The sequence below is a fragment of the Aptenodytes patagonicus genome, chromosome 18 (genome assembly GCF_965638725.1).
Source record: "Aptenodytes patagonicus chromosome 18, bAptPat1.pri.cur, whole genome shotgun sequence".
Classification (NCBI taxonomy): Eukaryota; Metazoa; Chordata; class Aves; order Sphenisciformes; family Spheniscidae; genus Aptenodytes; species Aptenodytes patagonicus.
In genome coordinates this window covers 6,112,393-6,124,925 of record NC_134966.1, presented here as the reverse complement: position 1 = coordinate 6,124,925, position 12,533 = coordinate 6,112,393, and the positions used below count along the sequence as shown (strand labels likewise).

At 56.5% G+C, this 12,533-nt stretch overlaps 2 protein-coding genes across 2 annotated transcripts; both read right to left on the bottom strand.

Annotated features, from left to right (window-relative positions):
• Positions 1-1,389: 1,389 nt before the first annotated feature.
• LOC143168793 (alpha-1-acid glycoprotein 1-like) lies at positions 1,390-9,257 on the bottom strand. Its single transcript, XM_076355630.1, has 6 exons — positions 8,008-9,257; positions 7,307-7,449; positions 5,175-5,248; positions 4,338-4,448; positions 3,443-3,546; positions 1,390-1,676 (listed from the first exon to the last, which is right to left on the bottom strand). The coding sequence occupies exons 1-6, from the start codon at positions 8,401-8,403 to the stop codon at positions 1,563-1,565; spliced, it is 942 nt and encodes a 313-aa protein (XP_076211745.1). The 5' UTR covers positions 8,404-9,257; the 3' UTR covers positions 1,390-1,562.
• Positions 9,258-9,336: 79 nt separating this feature from the next.
• Positions 9,337-11,865, bottom strand: LOC143168795 (alpha-1-acid glycoprotein-like). Its single transcript, XM_076355631.1, has 6 exons — positions 11,720-11,865; positions 10,912-11,054; positions 10,617-10,687; positions 10,165-10,266; positions 9,813-9,913; positions 9,337-9,594 (listed from the first exon to the last, which is right to left on the bottom strand). Exons 1-6 carry the CDS (start codon positions 11,828-11,830, stop codon positions 9,532-9,534), a joined length of 591 nt encoding a protein of 196 aa, XP_076211746.1. The 5' UTR covers positions 11,831-11,865; the 3' UTR covers positions 9,337-9,531.
• Positions 11,866-12,533: the final 668 nt, after the last annotated feature.

The window sequence follows — 12,533 nt, the reverse complement described above, 5'->3', positions numbered from 1 at the left end:
TTTGTACAATTTTTTTCTTCAACAAATAAAAAACCAACCAGGAGCTATCCTTGAAGGTCATTCAGGAACCATAGCTGGTAGGGCAAGTGGCCTCTGATTGGGTTAACAAAACTTGTCACGGGGGCCAGACTGAGTTTGTTGGTTCCTTATGTCGCTGACTGTAATTCAGGGCTTTTATTCAGCTATAAATCTACTCATATAAAGTCTGGGTCCTTGTAATCTGAGCCACTGCTTTCCAGCGGTGTCAGCTGAGATGCTTATCGATGCTCTCTGGACTGCAGCACTGAAGGCTGCTGGCAGCATCCCCTCTCGCACGCTGCTGTCTCCGACCCCTTTAACTGTCTCGCTCCTCGAGGTGGGGGGTTATGTTTCGTGTCACAAGCTGATAAAGATGTGTCTGAAGCAAGGGCTGGCCAGGTACCTGTGCCCTGAGACCAGGAGGGAATTGGCTGTACTTGACCTTGTAAAAATTCATTTTTACTACTGGAAGCGGGCCAAAGGCTCAACGCTGAAACGCTGCCCAGTGAACGGCGCCGGACAGGGACAGGGCACCCTGGTGCCGCAGGGGGAGGAGCAGGGCGCTCTTCTTCGCTGTGTTCCCTCCAGCTTTTCTCCTTTTCTTCCTTTTTAAGGAAGAGAGAGATTTTCAGTGCTTAATTACTAGGTTGGAGCTGATACTGAACTACTTTCCAGACACGCAGCAAAAGCAGTCTCTTTTTAAGCTCCCCCCACTTTCACAAACACAGAGCGACAGTGCTTTCCTCCCTTTGGGGCTGGGGGTGTGACAAGGGATGCGTGAGGCGCCTGATGAGCGCAGGGGTGTACCGGAGGCACGGAGAGCAATGTGAATCTTGGCACTTGAACCGTCTCGCCTCCAGGGTGCTGAGCTTATTGGGAAATGAGGAAACATGACCTTTTTCTCTGGGGAAGTAAAAATCCAGCCTGGGTTGGGTTAGCACCCCCTCCCTCTCTGGCAAGAGGATAATTTTTCAGTGTTGTCATATTATGTTGCAAACCTATTATCGGGAAGCTCTTGCCCAGCCCAAAGGGTTTGGGCAGGAACATTTGCCCCAGCTGGGCTACTTCTGGCAGTCAAGCTGCTGTCAAGAGAATTGGGTGGTTGCTTCTAGCTAAGCACCCTCTTCCTCTGAGACTGTACAGTTAAAGAAAAGTTTCTAGCTGCCTTACATAGTCCAGTTACTCATCACATGCTTGGCACACTCATTTAAAATAGCTAATGATTGCCCTCTTCTGGTTAGCCTGTATTACTGCTTCATTTAAGTACTGCTTTTTTAAGTAGAGCTCTCTTGCAAGCTTGGTGTGAAGCTGAGCGGACTGAGTCAGTGCTGAAAAACCTTCCATGCGTTACCTTGTCTGACATCCCTCATTGCTCCAGGCTGACTTTTCCCAGCTCCCAGTTGAATGACACACGAGGTGAATCGGGTGCTCAACGTCTTTTTGCAAGCCCTGCTTCTGACCTCTTCAGAACCCCTGCTCTCCAGCGTCTTGGCAACAAAATGCATTGAATTTGAGGAAAATATTTATTGCCTAACGTGGTGGCATCAGTTACTTGTGCTCCCAGGCTGGTGGGTACCTGGAGGAGGTGATGCTGTGACTGCAGCCACGGGCTCCGTGCGTGGGTTGTTCCCTTCAATTTCTTTCGCTTGACACAGCTCCTTCCAAAACAACAATGATGGGATAAATGAAACTGCCGGTGCACCGGCAGGAGAGAACTTACTGAAGAAAGAAGTATTTTTCTTTTCCTTTTTATCTGATTATAAGTCTAAGACAGCCTACAGAAGCTAGGGGCTTCCCCACGCTGCCCCAATCACAGACGCTGCTTCTCTGGGTGCTGAGCTGCTGCTGGTGCCTGTGCTGTAAAGAGGAAACCAGGTTTATGGAGCAAAGCTGTGCTACACTGGTGGGTCAGTAGGTGTGCTCTGAAGGAAAGGGGGATTCAATCTTTTTGAGAAATAAAAAGCTCGTGCTACCCAGGTGCTCAGAGTTAGTGTGGTTTATGCTCTGCTAATGCCTCGGACTGATGCAGGGGTACACGAGTCTCTGCACCAGTGCTCTGTTCACACCCATCTCTTTCAGCCTGATGACAAAGGTCCCCAAAATTTGTTCTGCATTTGTTTAATCAGTTTCATTTTACTCCTCAGACATGGTGTCCTGCCTTTTGGCTGGGCACGAAACCCTTCTCTGCTAACAGTGATCGCACCAGGGCTTGTAAGGACAAACAGTTTTGGCTTATTCCACTCACCTTGGCTTTCTCTAAATGTAATTTGTCTTGCCCAAATTTAAATGTGATCCAGCTGTTAATCTGGGGGAGCTGGGCCCTGCCTCCCAGGAGCTGCCTGTTGCCTAATGGGGAGAGGAGACCTGCCCTGGCCCCACCGTGAGGGTTTCAACCTGGGCCTGTGTCTCCGTCCCCAGGACCCCTCAACCTGTGGGGGATATTTCTAAAAGAAGCATGTTGAGGCTGGGGGGTGTTGGGGGCTACATTGGGTCCAGTCTGGCAGCACAGAGCTGGGTTTTTGGGCACCTCTGGAAGCTCAGAGTCTCCTGCTGTGGATGAGCAGATGGCCAGGACAGGAATGGATGGATGGGACAGGAAAAGGTAAGCTATTTTTTCACCCCCTGCTTTGCAAAAGGGAGCCCCAACAACCTGGCTTGGGGACTGGGTCATTTGCAGGATAAAACGTCCTAAATCAGGTGGCAGAGGTTAAGGCTAGGGCTGGGTCTGGTTAATGTTTTGATGGAAAAACCGAAGGAAAAAGTCTGTTTTTGTGGGAGTGGATGGTGTTGCCTCTTTCCTGATGTCCCATAGGGCCGGACCCCAGCCCAAAAGGAGCCTCTGTGCTGGACACCCCCGTGCCGGGGTGGGAGGAGGACTGGCTTGCGCAATCTTCCTGAACCCCATTTACAGCCAGCCAGGCTGTGAACCCGCTCATCACGCGGCACCTCGGGGTGCCAGAAAACAACCCAATTGAAATTGCTGTGGCTTCGGCTGAAGTGGGGCCGTGCAGCGCCCCAGGGCACCGGCCCCTCCTGTCCCTTGCTGCAGCTCCTGGGGGTGGCTGGCCTCTGCTGGGGGGGGCAAAATCAGGAATTTCAGGGCAAAAATCCCATGCTTTAGCTATCTCCCCGCTAGCAGGGGGAGGCAGGCAGTTACCAGGTTTCCCACTGGAGACGCTCAGGTGCAGGTATTTGCTTTGGGGAGTCACGTATCTGCTGGCGGGTGTTATTTTAAACCACTGTCACTGTCGAAGCGAGCCTGCCTTTACTTAGTCCCCTAAATCATCTCCACCACCTTGAAAATATCTTTCCAAGACCCCAGTTTGGCAGCTGGAGCTACAGCCCGGGGTCTTGGCACCCCTGCCTGGGGCGAGGGGCTGCGGTGGCTCTGCCGACCCTCGCCCACCCGTGAGCAGCCACGTACCGTTCTCCACGGCGTGTACACCATCTCCTCTTTGCTCAGCCCCAGGCACTTGGCGTGGTGCTCGAACTCTTCCCGGTGGGCTGTGCTCACACTCAGGTTTCGGGCTGCAAAAGGAGAAGCATTTGCCAGGCGTTAAATGCCGACCGGCGGCCTTGGCACGGCCCTTCGTGCCGCGTCCCTGCCCTTGCTGCCTCCCTTCCCCGTGCTCCCAGCAACGCTGGCTGCGGAGGTGGTCTCTGCTGGGGTCTCAGCCCCTGTGGTGAATACACCTGAACAAAACCAACCTTGGGCATCGCTTCTTTTTTAACCCTCTCCCTAGATAGCTCTGGTCCCGTCTGCTTTAATGGATTGCAATATAGTCTGGCACTCCTGGGGCATCAGGAGGGACCAAAGGGTGAGTATGGAGGCGGTTTTCTATACGCGTCTTCAAACTCTCTTAAGCAACTGCTTTGCAGCCTGGAAGGGCAATGGGAAGCCTTATCAAGGTCTAAAATGCTGCTTTATGGGGTTGTGGGTAGATCTGATCGGCTTTGCCTGTGCCGGTACTGCAAAGCCACGTGCTCTGCCCTGGGAGGTAAGTACCGAAAAATCATGGTTGGCTTGAAAATACTGAGATTTTACAATGATATTGACGCTGAATTGTATTTGCTTCCTGTTCTTTGAATATTTATGGCGTAAGTGGGTTTTGTCTTTAACTTGGTCTTTCTGCTCTGCCAAGAGATTTAGGTTTTAATGGGATTTGTAAATACTCCCGTGACCCCTGGAGCGGCAGTCTCAGGAAAATCATTGACTGTTGGCGAAACCAAGTTGCTGCGTGGTTGTAGCTGGTAATTTTATGTGCGTGTTTTGGTGTCCCACGATAGCTTTAAGTTACTTTAGGATGGAGTTTGCATACCGTAGAGATACAGTCCCAAATATGTCCTTTCCCTCTGCAGTTGGTACTGGATGAGTAAAACGTCTTCAGAGCTGAGGTTTATCAGCATCCCCACGGTTTGCTGGGTCTTGGCTTCGAGAGAACAGAATCAGGGTTGGGAACAGCCACGATATTCAGATTTTCAGTGCTGCAGCAGCGATAAACAGCAGCCCGGGTGTGGGCAATGCGGGATCTGACGCGGTGCGGGTTGTTCGGCTCTCCGTTTATTTGAATTGTATTTCTTAAATGTGGGCCTGGGGTGTGAAGGAGCCAGAGGCACCCAGCTCCTGTCCTACTGTTGCGATGTGCTGGGTGGCGTGGCTCGCTGGTGCTCGGGGTATGAGCAGGGGGAGCTGCAGAAATGTGGATCAACTGTCCCCAGCTCGCAGCAATGCCGTCTTGGCAGGGTCAGTGCAAACTGTGGCTCTGGGGTTTGCAATTCCCACCCCAAACGGCTCACCCCCTTTCCTCAGTGAGGAGGAAATGATTTCAGAGCTGAAACCTGCCATAAATGTTCCCCTCCTCTCCCACAGGGATTGCGAAATAACTTTACAAACGAGGCGGTCTCCTTCCTTGCGATGCGAGCAGGTTTGCTCCTTGCTCCCGGCTCGGCATTGCTTTGTGGGGTTTAGACCCAGGGTGCCCCTGGCCCTGGGGAGCCGTTTGGAGCCCACCGAGGCTTCGAACGGACAAAGCGACCCGGGAATAAAATGTGTCAGATGATGTAAAACATCGACACGGGCCCTTTGCGTGTCTCAGCCCTTCCGAAAAACGGACTGGGTGATAACCCCGAAGGCTGCGCCCGCTGGCGCCGCTCACCGTGCTTCACCAGCGTGGTGTTACTGGCGTCGATTTCGAAGTAGGTGGAGTTGTTAGTGAGACATTGGTCCCTCCTGGAGAGAGAGAGGGGAAGGGAGTGAGGTGGGGAAGGAGAGCGAAGACCCCCCTCCACGGGCTGGAAAGGACTGGACCTGGCCCCGGCCCCGCACGGGGCACGTGCCCCTAAGCTGTGGGATGGGAACCCGGCTGTGCCAGCTCCTCCGCAGTTAACTGCTCTCACTGTTAAAAATAAGCCATTTCTCCCATGCATTTGTCTGACCTTGTCTGATTTTGTTCAATATCTTTATCAATGGTCTGGACGAGGGGATCGAGTGCTCCCTCAGTAAGTTTGCAGACGACACCAAGTTGGGCGGGAGTGTTGATCTGCTCGAGGGTAGGAAGGCTCTGCAGAGGGACCTGGACAGGCTGGATCGATGGGCCCAGGCCAACTGGATGAGGTTCAACAAGGACAAGTGCCGGGTCCTGCACTTGGGTCACAACAACCCCATTGTCCTGGTTTCGGCTGGGATAGAGTTAATTTCCTTCCTAGTAGCTGGTACAGTGCTGTGTTTTGGATTTAGGGTGGGAACAATGTTGATAACACACCGATGTTTTAGTTGTTGCTGAGCAGTGCTTACACTGGTCAAGGACTTTTCAGCTTCCCATGCTCTATTGACTGAGAAGGCTGGGGGGGCACAAGAAGCTGGGAGGGGGCACAGCCAAACTGGCCAAAGGGACATTCCATACCATGTGACGTCATGCTCAGTATATAGAGCTGGGGGAAGAAGAAGGAAGGGGGGGACGTTCGGAGTGATGGCGTTTGTCTTCCCAAGTCACCGTTACGCGTGATGGAGCCCTGCTGTCCTGGAGATGGCTGGACACCTGCCTGCCGATGGGAAGTAGTGAATTAATTCCTTGTTTTGCTTTGCTTGCATGCGTGGCTTTTGTTTTACCTATTAAACTGTCTTTATCTCAACCCACGAGTTTTTCTCACTTTTACCCTTCTGATTCTCTTCCCCATCCCACCGGGGGGGAGTGAGCGAGCGGCTGCGTGGTGCTCAGTTGCCGACTGAGATTAAACCACGACACCCATGCAGCGCTACAGGCTTGGGGAAGAGTGGCTGGAAAGCTGCCCAGCAGAGAAGGACCTGGGGGTGTTGGTCAACAGCCGGCTGAACAGGGCAACAAGGCTGGTGAGGGGTCTGGAGAACAAGTCTGATGAGGAGCGGCTGAGGGAACTGGGGTTGTTTAGCCTGGAGAAGAGGAGGCTGAGGGGAGACCTCATCGCTCTCTACAACTCCCTGAAAGGAGGTTGTAGCGAGGTGGGGGTCGGTCTCTTCTCCCAAGTAACAAGCGATAGGACGAGAGGAAATGGCCTCAAGTTGCGCCAGGGGAGGTTTAGATTGGACATGAGGAAAAATGTCTTTACTGAAAGAGTGGTGAAACATTGGCACAGGCTGCCCAGGGAAGTGGTGGAGTCCCCATCCCTGGAGGTATTTAAAAGACGAGTAGATGAGGCACTTAGGGACATGGTTTAGTGGACATGGGGGTGTTGGGTTGACGGTTGGACTCGATGATCTTAGAGGTCTTTTCCAACCTTAATAATGATTCTGTGACCTTCACCTGCAGCTCATGGTCTCAGCCTTGCCCTGCCCAGCTCAAGCACTCCTTGGTACTGAGACGTTTTCCACCCCAAAATAAGTGAAATTGCAAAGAGCTGCCTGCGTTGGCCTAGAAAACTTCATCCCCTTAAAGTCTGACCCTGGGGGGGAAACAGCTTTCGGTGCCCGGCAGGGTTAGCAGCTGCAGTGCAGGGACCTCTGGAAAGGTCTTCTCCTCTGGAAAGGTCTTCTCCTTGCCCGTGTCCTCCACGCCTGCAGGGGTTGGTACCTGCAAGACCTCTGCGCCCTGCAAAATTTGCCTAAACCTGGGGGCTGTTGAAATAAATAAATAAAAGAAGGGTTGAGAAAGAGAAGGGACAGGAGAGCATGCACAGAGCAGGCAGGAGAGACTCTCTCCTTGGGAAAACCAGTCTGAAACCGTGCTCGTATCTCGTGTTGAAACGGCTGCAGGGGCGGCAGCGCGTGGGAGGAGATGGGTCGGGGCAGAGAGACCTGAGGGTTGCATCTTACACGGCCACGCGCTGGGTGATGAGCAGCTCCTGCTCGCCGGCGCGGGGCTCCACGTGGAGGTAGCCGTGGTCGATGAGCAGCATCTCCAGGAGGTGCCGGGGGAACTGGGCGGCCCCGGCCACGTACAGCCACGTCCCCAGCAGCTGTGGGGAGAGAGGGGCAGGGCGGTGAGAGCTTTTGGGTTTGCAGGGGGAGCTTTGGGGAAGAGATTTCCACCCTCCCCGTGGCAAAATTGTTATTTTTGACCTCGGGCCTCTGCTAGTTCTCCCTCTTGCACCGCACTGGCAGCAACAAAATGAAACCTGTGCAAACACACGGAGGGAAAAAAAAATAGCTGAACGTGGGGATTGGGAAACAGTGCTGGCGTTGGCTCCGGTGTCCCTGCACGGTGCAGCAGGGCCAGGACAGCCCTGCGCTGCCGCGGGGGATTTGCACCAAAAAAATACCCAGCCAGCCCCCCTTGTTTCGAGGTCGCCTTTGGGACTTGCTGGGAGACCACGAGAAAAACTGGGTAATTTGAGGTGTTTTGGAAAGCAAACGTTTCCCGTTTGTTGCAGATGTTTTGCTGAGGGCGCCTCAGCAGATGTGCTGGGGGGCAAGGGAGGGTTCCCCCCTTTCCCAGGGGAGAGTGAGGCTTAGCAGAGCACCCACAAACTCGTTGCAGGAGTGGGGCAGCCCTCCGGGGCTCGGGTCTCTCCTACCTTCGACGCAGTGGCGTTGTCCGGGTGTTGCGGGTGCGGGGCTCCGCAGGGGAAGGCGGCCGTGGGCAGCAGCGCCGCGAGGCCGAGGATGGCGGCGACCCTGGCCGCAGCCATGGCTGCTCGAGAGCGAGGAGCGAGCGAAGCCCTGGACAGACGGACGTGCTCACTCAGCCGTTTGCTTTTGCAGCCCTGTAGGGGAGGGGACGGGATGTGCCGGGGGCTGCCGGCTCCGCGGCGGTGACGCAACCAGCACCTTTTGGGGACGTTGCCCAGAGAAGAGCCCTGTGCCCAGCTCCGAGCTTGCCCTGGCCTCGGCTGCGGCTGCCGGTGGTGAGCATCAATAGCTGCGAGCTGTCGACGTGGCTGGAGATGATGGGGGTGATGCACTTGCTGCATTTAAAACTAAAATCCGCCCTCAATTTGCCTGTTTTGTTCCCTGTGAGCAGCCACCGTAGTTCACTCTTGCTCCGCAAATGAGGCGCCGTGCAGCCCCCCACCCTGGTGCTGGCTGGGGTGCAGCCACCCTCCACCTTGGGTGAAGCCTGGGGGGCTTCAAAGAGCCACCTTCTTCCTGGGCAGGAAGGTGTTTTCCTCCTCCTTGCCAAAACAGGCCATAAAAATGGGGCTGAAAGGGCCTCAGGAGGTCACCCCGGTCCTGCTGGATGCGTCCCTTGCGGTGGCTCCCCCGACCCCCCTGTCCTTGCTCCTGTCCCCGTGCCACCAGGCAGGGCAGGACCTGCTTTTCCGGCTTTATTTCTGATTGCCTTTTCCTCTCCTGTAGCAAAGCATCCCCAAGTCCCTTGGTCTGGCCCTGGGTGATGGCTTTTCCCGTCCTCTCCCCCTTCCCCTGCTCAGGGACACCCGGGGAAGGCACGATGTCACCCCGTGTCACCCCAACCTGCTGTGCTCCCTGCGCAAGCCCCCAGCGCAGGCGAAGCCCCATAAGATTTGGCTTGAAAATTCAGGGGGGGATGTTTGGGTGCTAAAACTGCCTTGGTTGGTTTGAGTCACGGTGGAGGAAACCCAAAGGGGTCAGTGGGTTTGTGCGTATCCCCATGGGGTCAAGGATGATGGGTGGGTGCTGGCATCCCGATGCCCCGTGGCTGGAGGGGACCCGCCGGGTGAGGTGGCCAGGAGGGTCCCGTGCTGCCGTGGAGCTGGCCGGAGGGACGATCGTCTCTGTGCCTCCTGCCGTGCTCGGCCCCGGCAGGGTTTTGTCCGGGGCATTTCATGCCTCTCAGCAGGTTCGGAGATGCGGCATCGCGGGCAGGGCAGGCAGGAGGGGGTTCTGCCTGCGGTCCCGGCGAGGATGCAGCAGGAGTGGCAGGCGGTTGTAACACGGGGGTTTATTTCGGGTCCGGGTGAGAACAGGGAAACTGGGTGTTTCGTGTGGGAGGAAAAAACGAAACCTCGATAGAAAGTCCTGAGGCTGAGCTGAGCCCGGCCGGGGCCGGCAGGCGGGGCTGTCCCCGTGGAGGGGCTGGAGGAGGATGAGGATGGAGCGGCCAGCCCGGCCCGCAGGGGTTACCCCAGCGGCGGCTCCACGTCGTCTTTGCCCATCTTCTCCCCGGGCAGGGGACAGGCGTCCTGCGGGAGAGGGGGAGAGTGGCCATTGGTGCCCCCTCGCCCCAAAACCGCCCCAAGAGCTGGGAACGGCTGGGGTGGATGCTCAGAGAGGAGAGAGGACATGCGGAGGGGCAGCCACGGTGGGGAACCAATCTTACAGCCCCCCCGGACCCCTATCCCAGCTGGTGGTGGGAGCTGGCCCGGGCTGGGACTCGCCCACCCTGGGGAGGGGTTTGGACCTTTTCGGATGTGAAGAATATCTCCTCCTCCGTGAAGCCCAGGCAGTGCAGGTGGGCTTTGAAATCCTCCAGGACCTCTTTGCTCACGTTGGGCATCCGTGCTGTCCGAGAAATGGGGTGGTAAAAAGAGAAGGGAGGGGGGGAAGGGAGTTTTAGGGAGTGCTTTGCTCCTTGGTGGTCCCCGTGGTGTGGATGGGGACCTCGCTGCCTGCCTGCCCCCATCTTTGCCCTCTCCGTATCGGGGGGGAAAAGGGGCTTTTTGCCCCACCTGTGAGGGCTGGGGATGCCCGTGCCCATCGGTGCGTCCCCAGGCAGGGACATGCCCCACGGGTCTGGGGCAGCATCCACTCACCCGAGAGGCTCAGAGTCAGGAAGTTGGTGTTGAGGTGCTTCAGGATCAGCAGGTCCTTGTCGCTTTGGATCAGTTTGGCCGTGGAAGCCACCTGGTCATCAACTGGAAGGCATGGGGAGAGCGGGGTCCCCCGTTGGGGAGTGACACCCCGTGCCGGGGCTCAGCCCGGGCAGAGCCGGCAGCACAGTGGGGGCTGCTCATCCCCTCTATCCTGGGAGACTCATCCCAATGGGGACCAGTCTGGTCCCACAGTGCTGCCGTACCCATTGCATGGGGTGGAAGAATTTTTTTCCCCCCACCTCCAGACATGCTTCTAGGTGTAAAATGGCCTGGTGCCAGGGGCTCAGGGTGCCAAATACTGGGGGGGAGAAGCGGGAGGGTGCAAGGTGCGGCTGCGGTGTGTCTCATCCGCCCCCCCCCATCCCGGCCTCACACCACGGACCAGGCTTTACCATGTGCCAGGGTGGAGTTGTGCCAAAAGACCAGGATCTTGCTGGTGTTCTTCACCACGCACGTCTCGTTCCTGTGGGGCAGAGAGGTCAGATGGGGCAAATACCCCCCAAACTGCCCCAGCCAAATCCGGGGGATTCAGAACTTGAGCTGGGCTGCAGAGCTTAAATAAATTTGGCATAGCTGCTCTCCAGCCCCAAATTTGTGGGGGTGTCTCAGCCCGGAGGATGGTACCAGTGGGTGGAAATGCCCCTGGGGACGGGGGAGCTGGGTGAGGGGGCGAATCCCCGTCCTTACAGTCTCATGATTTCGGTGACGTTGAGCTCGTCCTCGTGGCTGCTGGGCGAGAAGGAAAAAGCTGCGTGTTTCACCGACTTCAGCTCCTCCAGGTGAGGCGGGTACCTGGAGGCACCGGCGATGTAGATCCACTGTCCCAGGAGCTGTGGAGAGGAGGGGAGCGGGGAAGGGTCGGGGTCTGTGCCGGCTTCACCCACCGGCACCACGTGAGTAAAAGCAGATGCCGTGCCCCGCTGTCCCACGCCCACGAGCACCCCCGGTAGGTGACCGCCCTGGGCAGGATCCGGGCCAGGTGAGGGGCTCTTGGTTTTGTCCCCTCCCCACTAAGGCGATGCTCCAGCTCCCAGGATGGCCAGCTTGTTTTTCTACTTGTTTTTCCTGCTCTGTGCCCGGCTTTCATTGCTTTCCTCCCATTAAACATCCCCAAGGGACTGAATACTGTTTATGCAGCGAAGGGTTTTGCGGCTGGAGACTCGGGACCTGAGACCCCGTCACCTGAAGGACTTAAAATAGAGCGGCGAAGCACTGGGGACGGTGCTGCCCAGCCTGGTTTGCATGGGGAGATGGAAGCAGGAGCCCCCCAAAAGCACCTGCTCATGAGTTTATGGGTGCAGAGCTGCAAGGCTTCACCCCATCCCCATGCTCCTGTGCAGCAGTCTTGATTTTTTTAGGAATAATAAGCATGGACAGGCAGTGAGATAAGAGTCAAGCTGCCGATTGGGTTCATAACCTCTTCCTGCACCCGTAACTGCTAGCGATGCTGATAGGAAAGGCGAGGATGGGCGCCCTGGCTGAGGGCAGGGCTTACCCCAGGGATGGTGGCATTGTCGAAGGTGACCGGGACGAGCGGAGCGCAGCTGGGGGGCTCGGCGGCAAGGGCGAGTGGCAGCCCCAGGAGGAGGGCGAGAGAGGCCAGCATTGCCTGGCCGGCCGAGAGGAGGCTTGTGCTCTGACGGGACGTGGCTCGGCTCCGTCCCTTATATACAGCCGCCTGCAAAGCTGGACGTCCCCAGCCCCGATGTGCTTGTTCAGCCACTGGGCTGTTTGCTCAGGCATGAAGCAATAGCAGGTGAAGGAGATTAAGCTTGCAAAACCTTGGATTTCTCCAGCAGAAAAGACCAAAAAAACCCCCAACCCCACGTTTCGCCAATACAGGCTTTTGTTCTCGGAAACTGCAATTAATTTTGCGGGTGCCTGGCGAAGCGCTCGGCCAGCTCCAGGTGTGTTTGGAGGCCTCGGGGGCACCGAATGGCAGCTGGACATGGCTTTCCTCCACAGGGCAAATAAATCCCCACGGCGATGTTTGGGTGGTGGCTGCTCACCCGTGGGCTGTAAGGGCTTCAGGTCTGCACCGGCATCACTCCTCGCCGGGGCATGGGGCTGGCACTGGGGTTCATGTGTGGTCGGGGGGGGGGGACACACACGGACGGGGACGGACAGGGAATTGGGATGGGGAGCGCATGGGTGCTGTTGGGGATGGGGCCACGAACTGGCTCTGCAGTTCAGTGTGAGCAGCAGGATTAGGCCATGTACAAGCTGGGAGTCCTCAGTACAAGAAAGACACGGACCTGTTGGAGCGGGTCCAGAGGAGGGTCACAAAAATGCTCAGGGGGATGGAACAC

What these genes read in the sequence shown, in the direction of transcription:
- LOC143168793 (XM_076355630.1), bottom strand. Translation starts at nt 8,403, where the DNA reads ATGCAGCAAGTGCATCACCCCCATCATCTCCAGCCACGTCGACAGCTC. An exon ending in ACAACGCCACTGCGTCGAAG is followed by an intron (nt 7,450 to 8,007) that starts GTAGGAGAGACC and finishes CTCTCCCCACAG; the next exon opens with CTGCTGGGGACGTGGCTGTA. An exon ending in CACCACGCTGGTGAAGCACG is followed by an intron (nt 4,449 to 5,174) that starts GTGAGCGGCGCC and finishes GTTCTCTCGAAG; the next exon opens with CCAAGACCCAGCAAACCGTG.
- LOC143168795 (XM_076355631.1), bottom strand. Translation starts at nt 11,830, where the DNA reads ATGCTGGCCTCTCTCGCCCTCCTCCTGGGGCTGCCACTCGCCCTTGCC. An exon ending in ACAATGCCACCATCCCTGGG is followed by an intron (nt 11,055 to 11,719) that starts GTAAGCCCTGCC and finishes TCCTCTCCACAG; the next exon opens with CTCCTGGGACAGTGGATCTA. An exon ending in CAACTCCACCCTGGCACATG is followed by an intron (nt 10,267 to 10,616) that starts GTAAAGCCTGGT and finishes CATGCCTTCCAG; the next exon opens with TTGATGACCAGGTGGCTTCC.